This window comes from Leuciscus leuciscus (genome assembly GCF_965113295.1).
Source record: "Leuciscus leuciscus genome assembly, chromosome: 13".
In the NCBI taxonomy this organism is placed as follows: Eukaryota; Metazoa; Chordata; class Actinopteri; order Cypriniformes; family Leuciscidae; genus Leuciscus; species Leuciscus leuciscus.
In genome coordinates this window covers 15,081,844-15,107,440 of record NC_138737.1, presented here as the reverse complement: position 1 = coordinate 15,107,440, position 25,597 = coordinate 15,081,844, and the positions used below count along the sequence as shown (strand labels likewise).

Genomic DNA, 25,597 nt, shown 5'->3' with positions numbered 1-25,597 from the left:
TTTATTGGCTTGAATTAGAGGAATTGTCAACCACATCACCAAGACTTAGGCCAGCTTTGACCCCGTCACAAAACCCTGACCAAGACCAAAACCTCTAAGATCCTGTTATTATCCAAAAAAATAAAATCTACCCTTGTAATAAAGCCCTCTGAAGTAGAGCCAAAGTAATGGTGAGTCCTAGTCTTGACCCTCACATACTCTCTCTCCCTCTTTAGGGGACTGTAGAGTCAACGTGAAACAACATTCTCATTTTACATCTGTAGTTTGATAGGCTATAGAGTGGAACAGCATTATTCTTCATCAACAACAACAACAACGTGCAGGGTGGGATATAATTATTATCCAGTGGGAATGTATTAGATTGTGAAAGTGGCAGTTCCATAGCAGAACAGAGCAATTATGAAGAACTTCATAAAAAAAAACACCTAGGCCTAACAATTCCTAAACACACACAACTTCCTTAAAAACACTACATTCTTCCTCAAACACTGCCAGTACCCACTTATGAGGAAGCTTTTTGACCAGGATGTGGAGATGGAAGGACAAGTTCCCCTTCGGTACGTAGTATCCATGGTAAATATGTCGTTGTTTGCAATTGCCGTAATCTACATTAATGTTAACTTTAACATTAAATTAGCCTACAGCATTAACTCTAGGCAAGATAGACAGGCTAAACCAGTGGCCTAAAACATGCTTATTGCCTAAAACTATTTGGCTATTGGTTAATATTTACCAATAGCCAGTGTGGCCTAGATGACATCAGCTGAAAAGGAATTTGTTTCAGAAGTGGAAACTTTTTTTTAACCCATGTATGCTGAGGAATTGTGCTAGCCTAAATAAGATAAAACGTGTATGAAGACAGCACATTTATTTATTTATTGTCAATATTCAACACCATCAAAGCAGTTATCTTTCTTAACAGAAATTAATAAAAACAATTCTGACTTTCCTTGTGTTTCTCTTTTAATCTCGCCCCCTCGCTTTGTTATTTGCTTCACCAATCTGATTTACTGTCATAGGCTCTCCAAGTCTATTTGGTATTCAGTTCTGTAGTGTTTTAAGGGGCAGCCGTATCCAAGGCAACCCGCCTAGTCAATTTCCCAGTGTCCTGTCCTTTATATAAGAAGGATGCAATATACACTGATGTGCTCATGGAATCCAAATGCTTTTCACACCGCAAGCAGAGCCCAGAGAAAATTCCTGCGCATGTTTGTGAATGTGAGAGTGTTTCTGTTTATAGTGTTTGAACCAAAAGCACAACAAAAAAAACAAAAAAACATTTTGACTCTGTGATGATATATCAATGATAATTGCTCGGTTTCAAATGGTCTGGAAAAAATTATACGTTCAGAGATGCGTCAGTTGTTGAATAGTACTAATGCTGTCATGTTTTTCTGGGATTGCATAAAGCAGTATAGGGTGCTGCCGGAAAGACTAATTCGCCACTGGTTCCCTCAAGATTTTCATATGGGTTTTTATAATGGGGTTTTTCCAATTTATTTATAAAAAATAACTTATGTGCTTCTGTGGTAAATATAACTTGACAATACTTGGACATTTTGTCTCATCGAAAACACACATTTTTAAACTGTTGTTTATTTTAAAAAAACAAAAAACATTTCTAATAGATATTCTAATAAGTAAATAGATAAGACATTTTGGGGTGAGTGTGTGCAGTTTATATTGTAGAACAAAACGTCCAAGTATCATCAAGTTATGTTTACCACAAAGGCACAGAAGTTATTATTATTTATTTTTTTATAAATAAATTGAATATAAACCCCATTATTAAAACCCATAGGAAAATCTTGAGGGAACCACTGGTAAATTAGTCTTTCATGGTTTAATGTCATCCCTGCAGCACTCTATTCTAAATATGCTGATGTTATTATTATTACAAAGCCTTATACATAAGAAGCAAGTAGTGCAATGTTGAATTCTGTTCTTTTTCTCTCAATTTCATGAGTCTTCCAAAACACTTTATTCAAGGTTCAAAGTCCATTAATGAAAACCAGATTTACAGTAAAAGGCAAAACAAAGAAAATTATAACTCACACAGTTCACATCACTGATGGCACGATTTACCTCCTTATATGTAAAACATTAAACATCTATTCTACATTTTCTGTTTATGCTATGGCTGTTAACATTTTTTGTTTTATTTGTTTTGAGTCTCTTGGCGAACCAAGCTGCTCCTGGTTCTGTCTGTCATTTGGTGTTGGCCTGACCGCATTTTAATTTGCTCTTCTCCTCTCTGTCTCTACTGTACTCTAAAGCCTTTATTTCCTTTTTTCCTTAATTTATTTTTCACTTTTCCATCCTTCTGAATGGAGGCACTTCAGGGCGGGTGCCAAACCTCTTGGCAATCGTGCATGTCTCCATGTGCAGGAGAAAGAAGCTGGTATTTCAGTCCAATAATGTAAAACACACCCTTTGTGCCTCCATCCTTCCCCAGAGAAATATGCTATTTATCATCTTATGGGATCTGCTTATGGTTTGCTTTTGCTGATTAATTTAATTTAATCTCTCGAAACCTTAATGAGTGACGTCAGAGACAGAATTACAGCATATTCAAATATCAAAAAGGAAAAGAACACCATGTACAATTTTTACACTTAAAACGCAAGACAATATAAACACAAAGCACAAAAACACAGGAAAAATAAATACCATGAAAGATAAATAAGACAATACATTTCAGTACAGATGAAAAAAGTGCCATCAACACCGAAGTCTTTTTAAAACAAAGAACTTTTTTCAGATTCTCCCTAACTTTGGAAGATTTGTCTTTTATTCAACAGAAGATCATTTGGAGACATTCCCTTGCTTTAGGAGATTTTTTCAAATATGCTCAATGCAGTCCTTTTATATTAAAGTAAACACTTTTCTTGACCAAACCCATTCCAGATCATTCTTAAATTGCTTTTAAGCGACAGTCCTTCACATGATTCAAACATTAACTATGTTCCAAAACTTAGCGAGCTGCTTCGCTACATGGGCACAATCTCAAACAGTTCTGCTGCTCTGTATTTTTATGGAAATCGTGATACATTTTTTTCCCCAAGATTTTTTGATGACTAAAAAGTTGAAAAGAACAGCATTTATTTGAAATACAAATCTTTTGTAACAATGTCTTAACTGTCACTTTTGATCAATTTAATAAATAAAGTATAAAAAAAATCTTACTAATCCCAAACAACACTGATATTTTTCTTTGAATGAAAAATAAGTTTATTTATCAAAATCTTTCTTTTCTCATGTATTTTTTTCACTGAGCTTGATGCTGGGCGCATGCAAGGCAGCTCATAAGGTTTTGGAACCGAGCAAAATCTTAATATGATGGTATATTGCATGATTTGTTGTATTTATTTGTTTCTTAAACACCTGTCTATGCGCTCCTCGGCAGCCTCTGTGCTGAACTCTGCATTCTGCTCCGGTGCTTCCGCCCCCTCCCTTTCTCCTTCTCTCCCCCTCCTCTGTGCCGGTCTGCTCTCTTTTTGTCTGGTTTGTTATGCTTGTGATTCCCTGATTCCTGGTTGTTGTGACGTTGGCTGAGTTGTTTGCAGTGTCGCTCCAGTTTGCTGTGGTTGATCAGTGCCATCACATCCTGGTACCATGGCTGGGCGGTGCCAAGGAAGGGCTGCAGGACGGGGCTCCACACAATTAAACGGATTGTAACGGCTGTCCAGCGGAACTGATGCTCTTCTAGCTGACAGTGATAAACGCCGCCATGACTGAGTTCAGTCCGGGGAATGAGGATGCCCCTGTCGATGACAACCAGCTGCTTTCCAGATGTGACCTGAAAGACAGAGGGTTTCAATTTAGAGACATCTCAATTTTGGTAACGTTTTTAAAGGAACACTCCACCGTTTTTTCATATTAAACTATGTTATTCCCTTAACTAAGACGAGTTGATACATACATCTCTCGTCTCAGTGCGTGCACTCAATCGCTCTGGAGCGCGGCGACACTTTGATAGCGCTTAGCTTAGTCCAGTTCATTCATTAGGGACCAAACAGAGATGAAGTTAGCGACCAAACACCTCCACGTTTTCCCTATTTAAATACAGTTACACGAGTAGTTACACGACCAAGTATGGTGACGCAAAATAAAACGTGCCGCTTTTCTAAGCGGGTAAAAAGGATAACTATAATGTATGGCAGAATAGCACTTGGGAGCACTTCGACTCGGCGCAGTAAAAAGTCACGTTGGGAGAGGGGGAGAGGATTTTTCAGGAGTGATGATATTACTGCGCCAAGTCGAAGTGCTCCCAAGTGCTATTCCGCCATACATTATAGTTATCCTAAAAGCGGCACGTTTTATTTTGTGTCACCATACTTGGTCGTGTAACTACTCGTGTAACTGTATTTAAATAGGGAAAACGTGGAGGTGTTTGGTCGCTTCTAACTTCATCTCTGTTTGGATCCTAATGAATGAACTGGGCTAAGCTAAGTGCTATCAAAGTGTCGCCGCGCGCCAGAGCGATTGAGTGCACGCACTGAGACGAGAGAGGTATGTATCAACTCGTCTTAGTTAAGGGAATAACATAATTTCATATGAAAAAACGGTGGAGTGTTCCTTTAAAATGTGCATGCATATTTTGAGGATGGGTGTACCTTATGTTGCTCCAAGCTGTTCTCGCCTATGTCTTTATACCAGGTGATGGTGGCATGGTGAGATTTGGGTAGACACTCTAGGTAGGTGCTGTTACCCACAGCAACAACTAATGTCTTCTCCTCTGCCTCCACCTGAAGACCAGCTGAATAACAACGAATGAAATAATTCAAACTAAATTAAAGAATAATTTAAATGAAATAAATAGGGCTTTCAATCAAACTGTAATTAATAATAATAATAATAATATTTATTATTTATTATCACATGGCATTTCATACCAGGGTCACTGCATTTTTAAGACTGAACTGCTTTACGTTAATTATGTTTTTGTAAAGGCTTAAATGAGAGTTTATTTAACCTTTTAATTGTCACCAAGATATAATGAATTAAATCATAAAAACACATAAAAATAAGCAGTACTATGACAGTGTGTATCCTAAGCAGGACGTTTAACAACAGTAAATGTCTGGTTGTTCGTGTCTCTTACCTCCCTGTCTGACACACTGGTTCAGCGGGTTGCCGTCATCATTAACCTGACGAATATTTCTTCTGCAGACAGTGAGGAATGTTTCAGATCAGATTTATTTCAGATATCCCAAAAGTGGTTTCAATGTACAAGAAACTGCTGATGTAATGGATTTTATCAAACAAGCTGCCCATACAAGATGCTTCTTAAATTTCTTAGTTGTAATCCAGGTAAAATATGCCTGAGTGTGAGATGTGTGTCACCTGTGTGCAGTTGGCATGTATGGGCTGCAAGAATGCCCGTCCCAGGTGCAGTATGGGTCTCTAGCGAGACAGCATTCAGCACAAGCCTGGCCGTACAGATCACAGTGGAACAGACCCAACTGAACCACACCCTCTGCTGATCCAGCAAACAGCCACTGCTGAAGACACACACACACACACGCACAACAATGATACGGGCTGTGATCCTGTTTACTGCTTTTTTCAGTAAGCAGGAAAACTGGGCCAGAAACCCAAACATTTAAACCACATTCCCATATACAGCTCTAGAATTACAGTGCTCTTTCCATCCTAGATCTTTCATGGAAAAAAAATGTGTGAAAACTCATTTTAAGTATCTTCCACCCGCTCAAGTTGCCATGACGACAGGATAGGAGTATTTATAATAGTGTGTATATTCATGTAGGTTTGCATGTGTGTGTATGTGTGCTTCCATTGATAAACATTGTACCTTTTTCTTGGACATCGTCATGGCAGTGATTGGTGACTTGTGCTGTTGAATGACAGGAGATGAGCAGTTAATGTTTCAAGTTTAAAAGGCCATCCTAATGAATCTGGAATGCTAAAGCTGCAGATGTTTTACCTTAAAAACCTGCAGCTGTTCCAGAGTGACCTCCTGATTCTGTCCATTAGCTTTAGGAAGGTGAATCACTTTCAGAACCAGGCCTGAATCTGAATACACACATACACATACAACTTTCACTGATGTGTTCTCTGGTGAAGTGTATCCAATAGAGTCTTTCATTAATTGTACTTATTATTGTTCTATTTATAGGTTGGAATGTGAATGCGGATATTTTATATAGGTCAAACAAAAAGGAAGTTGAGATTGAGAGTGGCCGAACAAAAAATGTGTGTGTGTCCTGAGGAAGGCTGTGTTAAGCGTTGATCCACCATTTTTTACTGTTTTAATGACCCAATTTATTAAAGGCCTTTTATGCTTAACCACATGAGTGCCTTGGAATATTTTGTTGTTGCACACATACAATACAAACAAATATTTACAAGCTTATTTTAATATTGACCACACACACACACACCTGTACCGATGAACAACACGTCATATTGTCCATCTACCGCCTCCACTCTGTCCACAAGGAGGCGGGTCAGTTTATAAGACACGCCCACTCTGATCAGCAAAGGATGACCCCCAAGAGGATGCACCGGCTCCTGCATTAAAGGATGTGTGCGGCTAAAGAAGATAACGTCATCAGGATATTCCCTCGTTGATTTAAAGCCTCCGTATGTGCTGCTGGGACACTGAATATTGACAGGAAGTTTACCAATACTGTTATATGCATGATTTTAGAGCCCTCAATATTACAGGTCAATCAAAATATGTAACCCTGGATCACAAAACCAGTCACATGTCGCACGGGTATATTTGTGGCAATAGCCAACAATACATTGTATGGGTCAAAATGATCGATTTTTCATTTATGCCAAAAATCATGAGGATATTAAGTACAGATCATGTTCCATGAAGATATTTTGTAAATTTCCTACCATAAATATATAAAACATTTATTTTTGTGAGTGAATGCAGCACAATCGCGAACATTAATCAACAACTTTAAAGGCGATTTTCTCAATGTTTCAATTTATTTGCACCCTCAGATTCCAGATTTTCAAAAAGTTTTATCTCGGCCAAATACTTTCTTATCCTAACAAACCATACATCAACGAAAAGCTTATATATTCAGCTTTCAGATGATGTATAAATCGCAATTTTAAAAAACTGACCCATGTGACTGGTTTTGTGGTCCAGGGTCACATATACATCCGGAATACGTCACCTGTCATTATTTTCACCAGAGGATCAAGTTTAAAAAAAAAGAATATTTAATTAAACATTACAAGATCAAAAAAATGAAACATATGCATGGATGAATCATTCAAAAAAAGATTTTTAACATACAATTAAAAAATCGAGTGAATTTTCATTTCATGCTTCTTTAAAGTTAATCTTTTAAAATACTACTAATTTAATGACACTGTTAAATCTTTTGCAAATCTCAAAATGAATAACCGTTTTTCATACTGCACAATATTATGTTGTGATGTCTAAATTCATATCTATCATTTAAAATGATTGATGTTATTTTTTATTTTATTAAGACAAAATAGTACAGATTTTGAATATCGGCCATAACATGAAAATAATTATCGGCTTATCGTATGAGAAGACTTACTGTGCCAGGCCTGGGATAGGGAACTCGGCCTGTATACTCAGTCCACTTGTACTGTTGTCCCTCCCTGTGAAGGAAGTTTCCTTTAAAAGCTCGAATAATGTCCTGCATGCGGTACACACACACAGCGGACCCATTCAAGACATTGCTGTAGGGAGAGGAAACCAACAAAAACAAAAAAATAGATACATGAATTATTAATTGATTGAGAGTTATAAGTAGACAGCATCCACTAGAAACATTTGGGAATCAATCACAATGTATCAAAGCAACAGCATTCATCTTAATCAATTCTCCTACGTGTTTTGACCTAGCTTAAATCCAATTAAAACCCAGCTCTTGTGGCACAAATGAAAGTGGCAGTGGCATCTGGTCTGAAGTGAATTGAATTTGGGTCTGTCGTGAAAGCTGGAGTCTTTACGAGTCTCTGAGAGATTTAACACACTCAGTGGAACAGCTCAACAGAGAGCAATAACACTGTCACTCTTTCCAAACTGCCTTTTCCTAATCCATACTTCATGTGCACTCCACCCAAAGCAACCCTCTCCAAAACCTTGGGCAGACACACACACACATTTTCACAAAGAAAGATGAATGCATATGCTATTTGAGATGGCTGATGTAAAATTGGTTCAACTTCTAAAGTGTTTTAAACTTCTTGGGTGCATCATTAATGTCATCACAGACTTGCTGGAAAGTATGACTCAATAATACAGCAATTTTATCCACACCCTTAACCACATACACACACAGGGTTTTCATGATTTTTACACTACTCTTTTCAGTACAATTAAAGTGAAGGCTGACCAGGGACCGTCAAGCTCCAAAAAACGACAGGACAGCACCATAAAATTAAAATGACAGTTGTGAACATGATTTCTGAAGCCATACAATAGCTCTGTGTGCAGAAAAGTTTTCAGGCCTTCCCGCTCCTTAAGGTCTCTCCAGTGCTGGAAAGCTTCTGGGATATTTTGCGGGTCCTACCTTTTGGCTGATCGTAACCCTTCTTTTTAAAGTTATATTCCCCTGGACTTTTCCTCTTTTGTATTTTCTCTGCCATCTCACTCTTTCTAAAGTTGTTTTGCTAATGTCTGTCTTGTGCACTTAGCTCTCTCTCCTCCCCATCATGAGTTTATACGCCTCTTACTGTAGATTGGCTACAAGTGTGTTTTGATGTTCGGTCTGATCCACTTTTCAACAGCGTTTTTCAAAAATTGCTTACTGCACCTTTAATATGTTTGTGTAAACTGTGATGGAAGAACCGAAAAAGAACAGCATTTATTTGTAACAGCAATCTTTTTCAACATTATAAATGACTTTACTGTCACTTTTGATAAAAACATTTTAATCATTCAAATGCTATATTCTAAATATATGATTTAGAATATAGCACATAAGTCATATTATATGGACAAATTGTATGATGATTTTTTGTACATTTTTGGAGCTTGAAAGCCCCTAGTCAGAACATTTTATGATAAAGAGCAGAACCAACATTCTAAAAAAAACATATCTTCTTGTGTTTTATGAAATAAAAAAAAGTTGAACAGGGTGAGAAAAAGTTGACAGAAATTTTCTTTTTTAATGTCAACTCTTGGTCTTGGTTTAAAATGTGATACCAGGTCAGTGTGTTAGACTCACCTGGTAGTGGTGAAGAGCCCATAGATGAGGGGGTTTGTTTTGTCCTTTCCACGTTGAATGAAAATATCCTCTATGGAAAAACAGAAAACAGGGTTAGAATATTAAGCGTGCTTTGTGTGCACTTCAGTCAATGCTAATGAGAGAGAGAGAGAGAGAGAGAGAGTGAGTGCGTGTGGTCTCTGGTTTGCTCTCAAAGCTGTATAAACTCATGAAAAGAATATTTACCTGGTCACACTCTCTTTCTCATACAAATAAACGTGTGTAACGCAGCATATTTGCGGTTTTATTTTTGTTTAAAAACACACACATCTATATCTTCACAATGAACTTTTGCTGTTGAGGGTACGCTAGTTCATTTCTGCATTCTCACATTCCAGTCATGTCAGATATGATCAAACGCCTTATCAAATCAAACACACACGTTAAGATAGTGGTTCTCAACTGGTTTTTCTTCAGGACCCAGATTTGACAGTGGATGTCTAGTGCAGGCCAAAACAAATAGTTGTTGAACAAATACAGTAGTTGTTAAACTATAAAAGTGAACAAAAAAAAAGTAACATGCAATTGACTATGAAGTTAACAGACTCAACAATATGCAAAATGATTAACATGAAATACTAATTTAATTTATTTTATATTATAAGAAATGTATATTTTATTCAGCAAGGACACATTTAATTGATCACAAGTGACAGTAAAGAACATTATAATGTTGCAAAAGATTTCTATTTCAAATAAATGCTGTTTTCAACTTTTTGCAGTTTCTACAAAAATATTAAGCAGCACAACTGTTTTCAACATTGATAATAATAAGAAATGTTTCTTGAGCAGCAAATCAGTATATTAGAATGATTTGTGAAGGATCATGTGACACACTGAAGACTGGAGTAACATTTAAAAAAAAGTTACATTTTAAAATATATTAAAATAGAAAACAGTCAGCCTATGTTATACAAATATATAATCATGTATTAATGTAGACTTCTTTCAATAACATTAAAATATCTTAGCGACACCAATAAAAATACTATATAGTTTGATCAAACACACAGCCCTTGACATCAACAAAAAATCAGGGGCACCAGTTGGAAACCACAGAATTAAACATTCATGCTAGAGCGGACATGCTACTACAAATTTACTTACTCTCGTAAACTGTATAAAACCGTGAACATAAACTAGATCTGCACTATAAAATGGTTGAAACCTTCATTACACAGCGCTCTGCGGTAAACCACACACATACACACAGCCGCTCTGTTTTCCCTCATATTTTTCCCTCAAACCAACAGAATCCCTTTAATTAAGCATTAACACTCCCTCTTTCCCGCTCAATCCCATTACTATCCATCATTTCTGTCCCCACCCCTCCTCCATTTCTTTCTCCTCTCCTCCTTTCTCCAATCCTTTCCAGATTGTTTTCACCACCCCCTATTCTCTGGCTCTTCTTCTCTTTCACTTTTCAAGGATGCTATAGTTGTGTCAATTTCCTCCAACAAAAGCTTATGTTCCCCTTGAGGACAGATAGTTTTGTCTGTCCTGCACTTGTTGACACTTCTCTATCCTGCCCCTATCCATTCTTATCCATCCTAACCTCTGATTCTCCTGCTCTCTGCTGTCCTCCCTCATCCCCATCTAGAGTTAGCCAGTAGATTATGTGAAAACAGGATGGGGGTGCCACCGTAGACGTGAAAATGCACACACACAGATACTGACGGTCTTCAAAACATTCAGCAGACCACCAAGACAAATGGCATATTCACTGGCGCACTTATTTTAAGATATATTCACCATTATGCGGTTCAAAAATGCAAAACATTTAGGGTGGATTTGAAGAAATTGGGCCACTATGTGACAAAACTTCTAGAGATCCTATAAAATGTGCATAACCATAAGGAATAATTTCCCTTTTTAGGTGTTCTTTTAATTTGTGTTAAAATATCTAACATTAAACACTTTAGCGTCAAGTCAACATATATGTAAATATCAGTTATCCTCCTCACTATGTCAATATCAGCATATTAGAATGATTTCTGAAGGATCTTGTGACACAGAAAGACTGGAGTAATGACTGCTGAAAATTAAGCTTTGCCATTACAGGATAAAATTACATTTAATAAATTATTAAAACCAGTATTTTAAATTGTGGTAATATTACAGTATTTACTGTATTTTGGTCAAATAAATGCAGCTTTGGTCGGCCATCTCTCAAAAACATTTTAAAAATCTTACCGACTCCAAAACACTCACACACAAACACAAGACTAATCCATCTGAATGTCAGATAATAAACACACCCATTCATCAATCAACCACACATTATTTAAACTTCCAAACAGATCATACATAACAATTCATCAGCTTCAAAATCAGAGCCACAAAACTAGCAGCATCACCTTCACACACACAAACTTATTTAAACTTATTTACACCAGACTGAAGCTTCATCTGTTCCATATTTCATAAAAACATATAATTCTATACAATTCTAACTCTACTGTTCCAGCAACCTGGTAGTTCTTAACTCGCATCTGATTGTCAGTTTTTGCATGTTTCTTCTCTCAGTTTTTGCACTAACTATTCTTGATGAACATTGTCTGTCTGCAGTGTGGTCTGGCTCATCATAGCCATGGCATCATGAGGGTCCCTGATGTAGGGGGAGATTTTGGGAGATGTAGTTGTTTAGAGGCCGTGGAGCACAATGTAAACTAGACATTGAAGAGAATTCTATAGATTACCCCCATAGGGCAAAAGTACAGCTAAGATGAGATGCATATTAGCATTACAGCAGGTTTATTCTATAAAATCATTAACACTTTACACAGTCAAAGTAAACATGAAAGTGTTCACCAATCAGAACAAACTCTCCAACACTTGAACATAACTGGACATGCACTGAGTTAAACAAGTTATGTAAACCTAGCTGTTTAAAGATTACCATGGCGCTGGACAATGAATAGTTCTGTTCAGAGCCGCTTGGAGATTTGATAAAGGTGCAGTCAGATACGGAAGCCATTCTTGATTTCTGATTATTGCAGGGCGTGTTTTATATCATATTTGTGTAAAATTGTTTAGGGTGTGTGCTATCGTCAATGTAGTCATCTAATAACTGAGATTAACATTTGAATATGTATGTGTTTTAATGTGTATATCTTATAGATATAATATGAGCATGAGATTATAGTAAAACTTTAGTCAGATTGAGGATTCAAGAATTGTTTATTCTATGCGAGGACTTTGTTTATACAGACTGATTGATAAGAAACCGGTTTCTGTCTGAGTCTGTGTGTGGTTTGTGTGTGTGTGAGAGTGTCCTGATAAACTTTTTCCATAAATCAGGGACGTTTGGGCATATATGACACACACACATTATCAACAGTATAAATAATATTCTAAAAAATGTATAAGGTTATCTCAAAGCCTTATTTAATTTGAGAGATTTGCTTTGGTAAGGTAATCATGTGGGAGGAAAATGTTTTTTTTTTGTGTGGCATTTCATGTGGCATGTGTATTACTCACGGAGTTTGTCAAAGTGTGTGTGTATGCCGTCAGGTCCTGGTACGGAGCAAACAATTCGAGCTTTCTGAAAGGTGCTCCATTTATGAACCAAACTACGCTGACCACCAATATCATTCTAGAAAGAGAGAAAAAAGGAGAGATAAACACACTGATATAGTACCATAATATCCCTTTCCTGCTAGTCTTTAACAAAACAAGTACCATATTATTAATGATTATTTGGAAATGGTACCATGGATTTTTGGACATGTAACATGGTAATACAATGTTTTTTATATGTACCCTGGTTATTCTATGTTTTCGTATATGTACCATGCTAATACCGTTTTTTTGGGCATGTTCTTTTATGTAGACATAAATTCCCTTGTGCATGAATATGGTAATCACTCCTCTCTATGACATATATGACAGTGTTATGGCATTACCATCTGATACCATCACTTTACCACTGACCACAAAAGTACTTTTTGTATGGTTATTACTAATAATTTTGCAAAGAAATCTATGGAAACTTCTTTCCGCCACAGATAAAAAAAAAAAAACCTCATATTTCAGACTTTTTCCTCAGAATTGTGAGTTTATATCTCAAAAGTCCGACTTTGTTTCTTGCAAATCCGAGTTTATAACTCACAGTTTTGACTTCTTTTTTCAGAATTGTGACCCTGGACCACAAAATCAGTCTTATGTGTATTTTTTTTTAAATTGAGATTTATACATCATCTGAAAGCTGAATACATAATCTTTCCATTGATATTAGGTTTGTTAGGATATGACAATATTAAATAGGATATGAAATATTGAGAAAATCGCCTTTAAAGTTGTCCATTTCTATAGACGATTGTGCTGCATCCACTCACAAAAATATTTTTTTTATATATTTAAGGTGGGAAATTTACTAAATATCTTCATGGATCATGATCTTTACTTAATATCCTGATGATTTTTGGCATAAAAAAAAAAATCGATAATTTTTACCCATACAATGTTTTGTTGGCTATTGCCACAAATATACCCGTGCTACTTAAGACTGGTTTTGTGATCCAGGGTCACAATTGTGAGATATACAACAATGAGCCAAAGCATGATGAACCCCTGCCTAATATGCCGTTGGTCCTTCATGTGTTGCCAAAACAGCACTGACCCGCTGAGGCATGGACTCTACAAAGACCCCTGAATGTGTCCTGTGGGCTCTGGCATCAAGACGTTAGAGGCATATCCTTCAAGTCCTGTAGGTTGCAAGGTGGAGCTGCCGTAAATCAAACTTGTTGGCCCACCAGCACTTCATACAGATGCTCAATTGGATTGAGATCTGAGGAATTTGGAGGCCAAGGCAACACCTTGAACTCTTCATCATGTTCCTCAAACCATTCCTGAACAATGTGTGCAGTGTGCATTATCCTGCTGAAAGAGGCCACTTCCACCAGGGAACACCATCTGGTCTGCAACAATGTTTAGGTTGGTAGCACGTGTCAAATTTACATCCACATGAATGGCCGGACCCAGGGCTACCCAGCAGAACATAGCAGAGCATCACACTCCCATCACATTCACTTTCCCAGGTAAACTGCGTATACGACCGTCCACTTGATGTAAAAGAAAGCAGGACTCATCATACCAGGCAACCTTCTTCCAGTGATCCAGGGTACAGTTTTGACACTCAAGTGCCCAGTGTAGGGGCTTTTGACTGTGGTCAGAGGTCATAATAAGCACTCTGATTGGTTACTGCGGAAACATAGCCACATACGCATCAGAGTGCAATGCACTGTGTGTTTTGACACATTCCTCCCATAACATCATTAAAATTTTGTGTGACTTGTGCCACAAAAGACCTTCTGTTGGCTCAAACTAGCACGGATAGCCTTTATGGTCCCTCCTTGGACCACTGTTGGTAAATTCTCACCACTGCCGACTGGGAGCAACACACAAGCCTTGCCATTTCAGAGATTATCTTTCCAGAACAATTTAGCCCTTGTCAAAGTCGCCCTAGATCTTTATTCCTGCCAATTTCTCCTGCATCCAACACAAAGATTACTAGAACTGATTTTTGCTAACCATCTAATCTACCCAGACCTTTATATGTGGCCTTGTAAGGAGATTATAAATATATATATATATATATATATATATATATATATATATATATATATATATGACCTTTCTGTTTGAATCTGCATGTCACACTTTTTATAAAAAAAATAAAAATGTTGTATATATATATATATATATATTTTTTTTTTTTATTATTTAATGAAAATAATATTTCCTATGAAAATGACAGAAGTCAACCAGAGGAACAGTCAGAGACAGGACGTCCAATCAGATTCACAGAGAGGGGCACACAGTGGTCACACAAGTGCAGTTAGGCACGTAGACACTGTTAGATACCTTACAGACACGGGCAACTCTAGAATAGAGGACCTTCCCAGCGGCCCCTTCTGCCTCCTGAGCGCGCTCGGTGAAGAACACGTAGACCTTATCATCCTCCTCATTATCACTCTCTGACATCGCTGCAACATGTACAAATTCCGCGCCTGGAGAGACAAAAATACAGTTAAACTTACACATAAATCTGTTATTAGAGCACAGTGCATTCTTAATGGTTGTCCACAACATGATGTGTGTGTGTATTTGTAAGTCGTAGTCTAACTTTTTTTTTTATTGCTAGCTGAGGTGTATGTGTGGTTGCACATGTATCACCTTGCAGCCATGTAGAGTGATATTGTTCAGTGCGAATCACATGTCGCTCCCCCAGACTCCGAATAAAAGCAGTATCATGATTTAGAAAGTCAGATGAGATTCCAGCGTACAGCTCACCGTCTGAACAAACACACACAAAGATTTGGATCAGAGTTAAACTGGCATGTTCTTACGCAAACATTTAAACTACCGACAAACTATAAACACACTATCTTACCTATGATAGTGGTAGCTGTTCTCTGGTGAGGGTCGTACGGACATTTTCCCTTCCCTGATTCAGTGTCTTCATACTGCAGCGTTTGTTCCTCGGCCTGAAAAACCCAGTTGCATTATTTACAGTTCAAATTATTTATTTTTGTCTATACACATTAAAAAAAGGACGTTTGGAACTATATGTAACTTTTTTTGTTTGAATTATTTTACTACAGTAATATTTATTTTATTTTTGTTTGGATTTGTATGTAACACTTTGTTTTTATTAAACCTTTTAAGATTTTAAATATTTTATAATTATTATTAATTTTTTATTTCGTATATGTATTTAACACATTTTTAGTTTAATAAAAAAAATTAAAGTACATTATAAACATTTTTTATAACATATTTTTTAGCATTTTTTTTTTTTTTGGATCTGTATGTCACTTTTTATTTTAATAAACACATTTATTAAATTGTAATTATTATAATAAAATAATTCATTTAATCTGACATTTTCTATTTAATCGCTTGAGACTTATATGCATAGTACATGATAAATGCACATCAAATAACATAAGTACACAAACACAACAGAAAGCAGTTATGTGAGAGAGGTGCATGGTGGGAAATGTAGTCCTTCTTTACCCTGAGGAAGAGGTTGGTATTGATGAAGGCACAGCGAGGGTTGAACGCTCCAGTTCCACAGGCGTAAAGATGTGTTTGGTTATAATGCTCTAACACACGCAGGAAGTTAGCACAGTCCATCTGTGACATAAACAGGAAACTAGCACTCATGAACAAAGCCTTCTCGTGAGGTCGACTGAGCTTCAATACAGACAGAACTAATAAACTGTCCAGACAGTGAGGATTTAAATTATTTCATTTGTTTGTGATTAGACACTTCAAGAAAAGCTGTCTAAATAAACTGTGGTACATAAAATAATGTTTTACCTGCAGATTTTTTCCAGCCATTATACAGTCCTGAATCCGATCTTGATTTGCAGGCCAGTATATCTGAAATACAGTACCAAAAGACACACACACACACACACACACACACACACACACACACACACACACACACACACACACACACACACACACACACACACACACACACACACACACACACACACACACACACAAATATATAAATTTGGTACCCAAGTATGCATAAAAGCTTCTCTTACTCATATTAAATGTTGATGCATAATGCTGATTTCATCATGGGAATTACAGTTGAATGCCACTCTGGCATTACTGAGATGAAATCATTATGAACACACACGTAGTTATGTAGACAAGCAGGGATGGGCTCATCCACACACTCTTACTCACACATGCACAAATACACTCACAGGCCTCATACAAGCAAAACAAGTGTAAAACAAATGTTTGAAAAACAATCACACATTTATTGTGTCTTTCAATTTCAAATGCGAATTATTTTTTTACATTTTTTTTTTTTTAGGCTGGGACAGTTTTGATAAGATAAAAATCTGTGACTAAAAGCTTCCTTGTTTGATACTGCAGCAATCTGCAGTACCTTTAATAAAAAAATATTTTCATTTACTTCTCTTTTCTGTACAATTAAAGTAAACTGGAAGTGGACTGTCGAGCTCAAAAAAACTAAAAGTACCATAAGATCGCTCCATATAGTTAATATGTGATCTATTCCAAATCTTCTGAAGCCATATTATATTTTTCTGTGAGAAACAAGTTGTTTGTATTTTTCTAAGCTTGACAGCCCATGGTAAACATTCGCTTTCATTGTATGGAAAAGAGCAGCATGAACATTCTGTTAAACTTCTACTTTTGTGAAGCACGAGAGTATATAATTAAAGAATTTTCATTTTCAAGTGAACTGTCCCTAACTTGAGTATATAATATAAGAGAAACAGCATGTGTGGGGGTGTGTCCATACCTTGCGGGGTTTTTGAGTAATATCATCCAGGCTGGTGGACAGCAGATGGTCCTTCATACCAATGTAAAGGCGACGACTGTCTTCATCCGGCAGCAGAGAGTTCAGATCCCCAGCAGGCACAGAGAGAGACATGAGCCTGCCGCTCTGCACCAGCTCTGTGGCAGAGAGAGGGAGATAGAAAGAAATAGAACAGGTGATTTTATTATACAAATCTGTTATGATGAATCTTGGCTGATCTGATCTGAGTTCAGCTTATATGCAGGATTTCTTTTTTTCCATCACAAATCCTTTATATCTGACAGTCCAATAAAGATTGTCAAATTGTTTATAGAAAAGGGTTGGGAAAAAAACTGAGAAAGAGGTTTTTTTTCTTCCATGCAACACAGAAGGTGAATTTCTGAAGAACACGATCAATTTTTCCAATACAATTACAGTGGATGAGGCTGTCAAGCCTTTTAATAAACCTTAATAAACCTTTAATAGCCTTAATATATATATATATATATATATATATATATAAATAATAATAGTGGTCTACGACTCATGTTCTAAATCCCAAATTTTCTGGAGACAGCTTTGTTCGAGTAATATACCAATTTTAAATCGTCATACTGGAAATAACAGAATTTTCCGTTTTCAATAGGCTAGTTAACAACACCTCAACTTTGCATCTTTTTACCATACAAAGCTATCATGACTTAAGAAGACTTGGATAAAAAGCAAAGCCACAGGTTTGGAACAACATGAGGGTGAGTAATGAGTAGGCCTAAATGATGATAGAATTATTATTTTTCTGGCTAAATTTATTACTGATCGTATAGCCTACTGGTTTCAATTTCGCATAGGCGCAAATACCGCGTTGTGTGTAGGGCTACTGTGTAACGTTAGCTGAAACAATTGCTACATCTATTCAATGGCCACGAAGAGCGCTTTGTAGAGTGTATAGAGAGATAACTACCCTCTTAATGGTTATAATAACGTTTTAAAACAACAATAAATAATCCACACAACTAACTCTCTCTATGGCAAATACAGATCCCTCTTATTTCCGCGATGCAAATGCAGAAAACACGCGCACGGAATCCAGTTACTAATGGAATTTATTTATACTGTCTATATATAAAACAGAACGTCACGGAATTTTTGAACGCATAGATCAAAAGGATTACAATTAATCAAATCGTTGACTACTGTCTGTATGAGGACATGAACACATGATCTTAATCTCGAGATCTACTCGGGTCACTTTACAAGCAGTTTACCATTTCATTAAAGAAAAACCTATGCCATATGCACAGACACTCTAGTCTAATGGTGCCTTCACGTGCTATGGTAATTATGGTAAATACCAAAAGCCGACATGGAAAATGCACATGAACACCCCCTCATGTGGTATTTTCCACTGGGCAACTCGTAGAATATTTTGATGCACGAGTTGCCGAGATGAGATACCCTTTAATATATCAGCAGCATAAGGCCTTCACGACAACCCGTCAAAATAAAAGTTCGGTTTAACTTGAAGAAATTATAACAGAAATATATTATTGCTAAGTAGATTGTACTTCAAGAAATAATAATAATAATAATACAGTTTATTAAAACACAGTGAAACTCAAAGATCTTCATTATAACTCGCCAAAATAAAAGTTCGGACAAACAGGAGGAATTTTGAAACAAAAAATATTACTATTGCACAGTAGAACATACTTTTTAAAGTAATAATAATAATAAAATTTATTAAAACATTATTTTTAAGGAATATCAAGTTGTCATAAATGTATTAAACAGTAAACGTGACAAAAAAAACTGTTATTAATACTTTAATAATATACTTTAATAACATTTACTGTAGGCCTACTCCCGAGCCCTGACAGTCAAATAAGCCACTATAAACATATATATAAAAATAAAATAAAATTAAAAAATTAAAAAAACATGATATACTGTGAAACCGCCAGAATCTTAAAAAAATACCATGATACAGATTTTTGGTCATATAATGCCCAGCACTAGGTGAAATATCACTTGAAATACATTTAAAACTCTCTTCAAGAGTAACATTACATTTCCTTAACGCAATGATAAACTTATAGTGGACCAGACAGACTCACCTTTGGGCAGAATAACCTGTTCAAAAATCTGAACAGCTGATGAGACAGACAGAGAGATAAAAGAACCCATGAGATAATAGACAAAAAGATTGAAAACATGCCCGGAGAATAATAGTAATGAATGAATTACACTGAGAGTGCGTCAGATAATATCTTAATAGGCTACACCAAAAAGTAACATACAAACAAACACATAATATAATGTTGTTTTTTCTTTAGGTTTTCATGTTTATCTCTCCTTTAAAATATTCTCTCACCCACACACACTAAAAAATGTCAGCTGTTCACGAGGGACATGCACACAATCTGTCACAGCCTGCAACCTCACATACATTCCTGGCTTTTTCTCAATGGCACCAGTCCTACTCATTGCCCCCTATCTTGGGGGCAGTTGCTGTGGCAACAAAGGTGTGTATGTGTGTGCTAAAATCACTCAGATGGATTATGGGCTGGTATTCCACCTGTCTCCTGTGTGTTTAACAGGAAGTGAGTTTTTCATGACTAGGTGGTCTAGAATCCCATAGTCTTAGACTGTAATCAGTTTGACTCATGACCTTTTTAGTCATAAACTAAATTAGACAAACAGTGAGACATTCTGATGGTTTTATACCATTAGTACAACTACAACTGTCATTTTCCTCTTTCACACACACACACACACACACACACACACACACACACACACACACACACACACACACACACACACACACACACACACACACACACACACACACACACACACACACACACACACACACACACACACACACACACACACACACACACACACACACACACACACACACACACACGAACACAAAGTGAGTCACAAACCCTTCTGTCCATCATTCTATGACCAGCTGAGGGTATATTTAGCCACATACAGACCTAGTGTTGTATATTTTACCACACACAAGCTGTGAGTGTATATCTGAACATTAGATTACCTCAGTCATGAGATAGACTGATGTAGGATTACTTGATTAGTGCAAATGTGTGCCGTGTGATACAGCTAAGAAACATTATGCACACGAGCACTAGCACAACCCCAGCAACAATATTTAAAAACCAAAAAAATATATAGTTTTAAAATTAATCGTGATCTTCCTTTGAACAATCCTGATATCAATTAAAATTCTAAGATCAGTATTTTACTTTATGCCTATTTTCAGTGTCTGCCTAATGGTTTTTTTTTTACAGCGCCTTGTTCTACTGTAGATGTCAGTGAAAAGAAATGAAAAGGTGCATGAATTGTGAATGTGAGTTTGCAGTCTGTATTCAATGTGATCAAATAAAAAGACTGTGTACCATGGTACTATGTGTACAATGGACTGTGCGCAAAAACTAACATACAACACAACCAGTGTAGTCCGATTCATGAACAACTGACTCTTTCTTTTGAGTCTGTTCTTTTAATAAAGAGTTGCCTGAATCCGTATTGCATTTTTGTTATTGTTAACTAAAACTATAACTATTCAAATTTTCGTTAATTGAAATAAAGCTAAAATAAAATAATTTATAAATATTAGATGAAAAACTTAAATTTACAAAAACAAACATTAGAAATGTTGCCTTGGCAACTGAAATAAATAAGTTTAAGCTGAAGTATTAAAATAAAACTTTAATAAATGTAAATGAAAGGTGAAAAAAGGACCCTTTTCACATTTCCAGGTTCACAGAAGCGGAAGTCCTCATAGCTGGGTAAACTTCTATTGCAGTGAATGGGAGATGACAGCAAATATAATTTTTGTATTTACATTTTCTCTGAAAGAATGGGATAGTGCTTTCACAACTTTCCAAAAGAGGGGAAAAATATCAAAAGATTGATTACAGCATGCAGTCAGAATAGAGAAAGATGCCAAATCTCCCTCAGCCGTTGTTTTAGAAACACGACACTCGCAGCAGCGTTAATACATTTTGTTGGTAATTTACTGAAATACTGAATATAAGACAAAGTATAGCATTATAAATATATATTTATTTTTTTAATTAAAATATTAAAAACTTTATTTGCGATGTTGATAACTGTGGAAACGCCTCAGCAGTCCGTGAAAATGGCCCATAGGCTATGTGATAAAACAACATAACAAAATGACTAAAACTTTAACTAATATAAAAAAACTGAAAATATAAAAATGATAAATATTAATAAATAGTATATAGATAATATTATTTCTGTAGCTCAGGGTTTTGATTGATAACAAATACATATTTGGATCCTGACATCTAAGGGCTCCCAATCAAAATTCTTGATTTTCTTGAAATTCTTTCAGATTTCACTGAACAATGAGGAAGGTGGACAACTGCACGTTCATGAGAGATGGGATCTCTTTGTCATCCGAGTTCTTTAAAGGTAAGAGGTTTAACACAACATGATGATGAAAGTAGATAAATCAAACCAAGCTCTTTACAGCATTAGCAGAGAGAGATCACTTTCTAAGCAAAATGGACATTATAAATGAATATTCTGAAATATGGATCACAATGAAACCTAAATCGATTAGAGAGCTTGTCAAGTCAAGTCCCCTTTATTTATATAGCGCTTGCTTTATACAATACAGATTGTTTCAAGCAACTTTACAGTGATAACAAGAAAATGATTCAATGATGCAAAGAGTTCATTTCGGCTGCAGCAGCTCTAAAAAAAGAAAATAGTGAAAATAGCTTATGAACAAATCAAAATCAATTTGAATGGAAATCCAAACAAGAGTTTGTGAATTGGAATTGAATTGGGAATTTAGTTTTTTTTTAAACCATGCTCACAAGCACAAACTTTACTGCAAGTGTGAATGAAAGTTAGGGTGTGTTTCCTTGAGCACATATTTTAGTGCTACTGGTGGACAAGAACAAACAGTACACACTTCTTGTGCAAATTGAGTTATCAGCTATTACTGCTCAGTCCACCAGCTGGCATGTTTATATGTGTCGGGTGGAAATGTTAACAGGTGCGACTAGAAGTCTGTGACGGGGGAACACAAGACTCATGCATAAACACACAGTTAAAATAAACTGGGCGAACACACATTGCTGTGTTCTGGTATTTCTCAAATCTCTGTCAGTCCTGTCAGACCTACTAACCTTGACCCTTGACCTGAGCAAAAGAGTATACATCATAATTATACCACTCAAATGCGCGCACACACACACACACACACACACACACACACACACACACACACACACACACACACACACACACACACACACACACACACACACACACACACACACACACACACACACACACACACACACACACACACACACACACACACACACACACACACACACACACACACACACACACACACACACACACACACACACACACACACACTGCCAGAGTAGCTAATTGATTTATGCTAATGTTCAATCAATCACATCTACTGAAGGCCAATAAACTGCAAATTGACCAATCAACACAGACCAGATGGAAAATAGATTTTATAATGCTGAACTGAAGGATTTGCTGAATATATATTACTGGATATATGATTTCACTTATGCAATCCCACAAAATTGCTGTTTGTATGTGTGTGCTACTCAAGAGCTGTCATTTATCATCTCATCAGGGAAATCAAGCCAAAATGAGCTAATCAACCACCAGACGTTCCCTTACACAAACACACACTTATGTTCATACCCTTTGAGAGTCTGCGTGAATGAAAGGCTAATTGGGTAATTAAGAAATCCAAGTAAACACAACACACACACACACACACACACACACACACACATTCATACACGGATGAATTAAGATATGTGTTACTCCAAGAACTTTCTAAACTCAAACACTTTATACATAAATCACACACACAATATTTTCTCTCACATACACTTTTGTTTGTCCCTGATAAGCAGAAAGGTGTGACGGATGAATAGCTATCTGTGCAGGGTTTTCTAGGTCATGGAGAACCGCACAACCAGTTTTAGTCTACACAATGTCACACATGATATACTCCTGTCAAACCATGGCTGATTACAGATGGCATTAGGGTAATTGGGTCAAAAAGAGAGAACGAGTTTGTGTGTGGAGCAAAAAAAGACTAAACATTTTTGTGTATGTGGGTCCACAAGAATAGTAAAATCATACATCATATACACAGTGTGGAGAGAAAATAGCTTAATGAACATACAAATAATGTCTGGATTAGAATGTTACATGCAGAGAGGTTTGTGTTTGTGTTAGGGAATACCAACTGCTCAATAGAAGGTCAGTTGTCTGCACTATGCAGGGCTGCGTTTCCGCAAAGCATCGTAAGCCTAAGCTGATCGTAGAGACCATCGGTGGTAATTGTTCTACGATCAACTTAAGCGTGCAGTGCTTTTGGGAAAATCAGACCAGACCCATTCACATACATATTCATATGGAACTGTGGTGCTGCATAGTGCATATGATGAATGACCCCATGATGGGCCCCATTGACTTCAACAGTAATTTTTTTCCCCAATATGGAAGTTAATGGGATCCATCAACTGTTTGGTTATAGACATTCTTCAAAATATATTTGTTTGTGTTCAGCAGAAAAGAGAAATTCATACAGGTTTGGACCAACTTGAGGGTGTGTAAATGATCACAGAATTTAAACTATCCCTTTAAGAGATACAAATACCAAATGCTCAATAGAAAAGCATTAGAAGTCAATGGAAAGTCAGTTGTCTCACCTGAATGTGTTGCACTATGAAATATCCAGACCAACAGAACATATTATGGAAATGTGGTACTATGTTAAATGACCTAAGCTTTGTTAATGATTTGAAATCTATTATATATCATCTACATTGTGGTTGAAAATGAACATATCATGTCTGGATTGAAATGTTAAATGCAGAAAGGTTTGTGTGAAGGTTAGGAGATTGAAAAGTCAATAGAAAGTCAGTTGCCTCACCTGAGTGTTGGAAGTGCAGTCGTGGTTTAGATGGTCTCCATGCGTCCGTTAGAGGTGCCGCCAGTGAAATTAAGCAGAAGAGAGCCAGCATCCTCCTCATGGCTGTCTGACACACACACACTATGTGACTCTAGCAAGGAGTAAACACACACACACACACACACAAACTCTCTGCGTCCTCTGCTCAGAAATAACACACACACAAATGGTGTCTACCTGATGTCAGCTTAACACACCTTGTGTGTGTGTGTGTGTGTGTGTGTGTGTGTGTGTGTGTGTGTGTGTGTGTGCAGTGCAGTGCAGTGTAATATAATCCTGCTCAGGTCAGTGTTGCAGCAAAATCCTCTCTTGGTCTGTCTTCTGTGTTTATAATATTGCTGGCATTTCTCTTTTCTTTTCCGCTCTCTCTGTTTTGTTCACTCTGTTATTGTCTTGCCTTCTGCTTCTCTCTGCATCTTTTAACTCTTTATGATCTCTCTCTCTCTCTCTCTCTCTCTCTCTCTCTCTCTCTCTCTCTCTCTGTCTTCTTCAGTCGTCTCTTATCATTCACTCCTTTCTTTCAAACACTCCCCTGCTGGGAAGGAGGGAACTGTCCCAATTGTGCCCAACCCCTCTCTCACTCTCTCTTTCCATCTCTCACTCCCTCCTTTAATGTGTATATCTTTTTTCAAAGAATAAGACAGCTGCTGAATGTGACCCTCTCTTAGGATTCATTTGCTTAACGACTGTTGAAATCTCATGTTGGTTCTCTCTCTTTTCATCTCTCACCCTCACTGTCTTGTTTATGCACACACACACACACACACACACACACACACACACACACACACACACACACACACACACACACACACACACACACACACACACACACACACACACACACACACACACACACACACACACACACACACACACACACACACACACACACACACTTAATTAATTGTAAAAATTAATGGCAGCTAAATCAGGTCACATAAAAAAATTAACAAAAAGATCAAAAGAATAAGTCTCCCCTAGCAGACTTTTAACAGAGAGAGAGAGAGAGAGAGAGAGAGA

At 36.8% G+C, this 25,597-nt stretch overlaps 1 protein-coding gene across 2 annotated transcripts; it reads right to left on the bottom strand.

Annotated features, from left to right (window-relative positions):
• Positions 1 to 1,957: 1,957 nt before the first annotated feature.
• sema3h (sema domain, immunoglobulin domain (Ig), short basic domain, secreted, (semaphorin) 3H) lies at positions 1,958 to 25,051 on the bottom strand. Of its 2 annotated transcripts, none has more exons than XM_082189389.1 (17): positions 24,536 to 25,051; positions 17,533 to 17,687; positions 16,560 to 16,622; positions 16,254 to 16,373; positions 15,628 to 15,721; positions 15,411 to 15,530; positions 15,099 to 15,244; positions 12,714 to 12,828; positions 9,195 to 9,264; positions 7,557 to 7,701; positions 6,405 to 6,624; positions 5,948 to 6,036; positions 5,816 to 5,857; positions 5,347 to 5,504; positions 5,105 to 5,166; positions 4,617 to 4,759; positions 1,958 to 3,799 (listed from the first exon to the last, which is right to left on the bottom strand). In XM_082189389.1, the coding sequence occupies exons 1-17, from the start codon at positions 24,633 to 24,635 to the stop codon at positions 3,389 to 3,391; spliced, it is 2,253 nt and encodes a 750-aa protein (XP_082045515.1). In that variant the 5' UTR covers positions 24,636 to 25,051; the 3' UTR covers positions 1,958 to 3,388. The 2 variants fall into 2 exon arrangements, with proteins under 2 accessions (XP_082045515.1, XP_082045516.1); XM_082189390.1 differs by having other exon boundaries at positions 5,347 to 5,501.
• Between the last annotated feature and the right edge of the window lie 546 nt (positions 25,052 to 25,597).

Excerpts from the sequence above, each read along its gene's own strand:
- sema3h (XM_082189389.1), bottom strand. The coding sequence starts at position 24,635 with ATGAGGAGGATGCTGGCTCTCTTCTGCTTAATTTCACTGGCGGCACCT. Across the intron at positions 16,623-17,532 it reads TTACTCAAAAACCCCGCAAG|ATATACTGGCCTGCAAATCA; the intron begins GTATGGACACAC and ends ACTGTATTTCAG. Across the intron at positions 5,505-5,815 it reads TGACGATGTCCAAGAAAAAG|CAGTGGCTGTTTGCTGGATC; the intron begins GTACAATGTTTA and ends GTGTGTCTTCAG.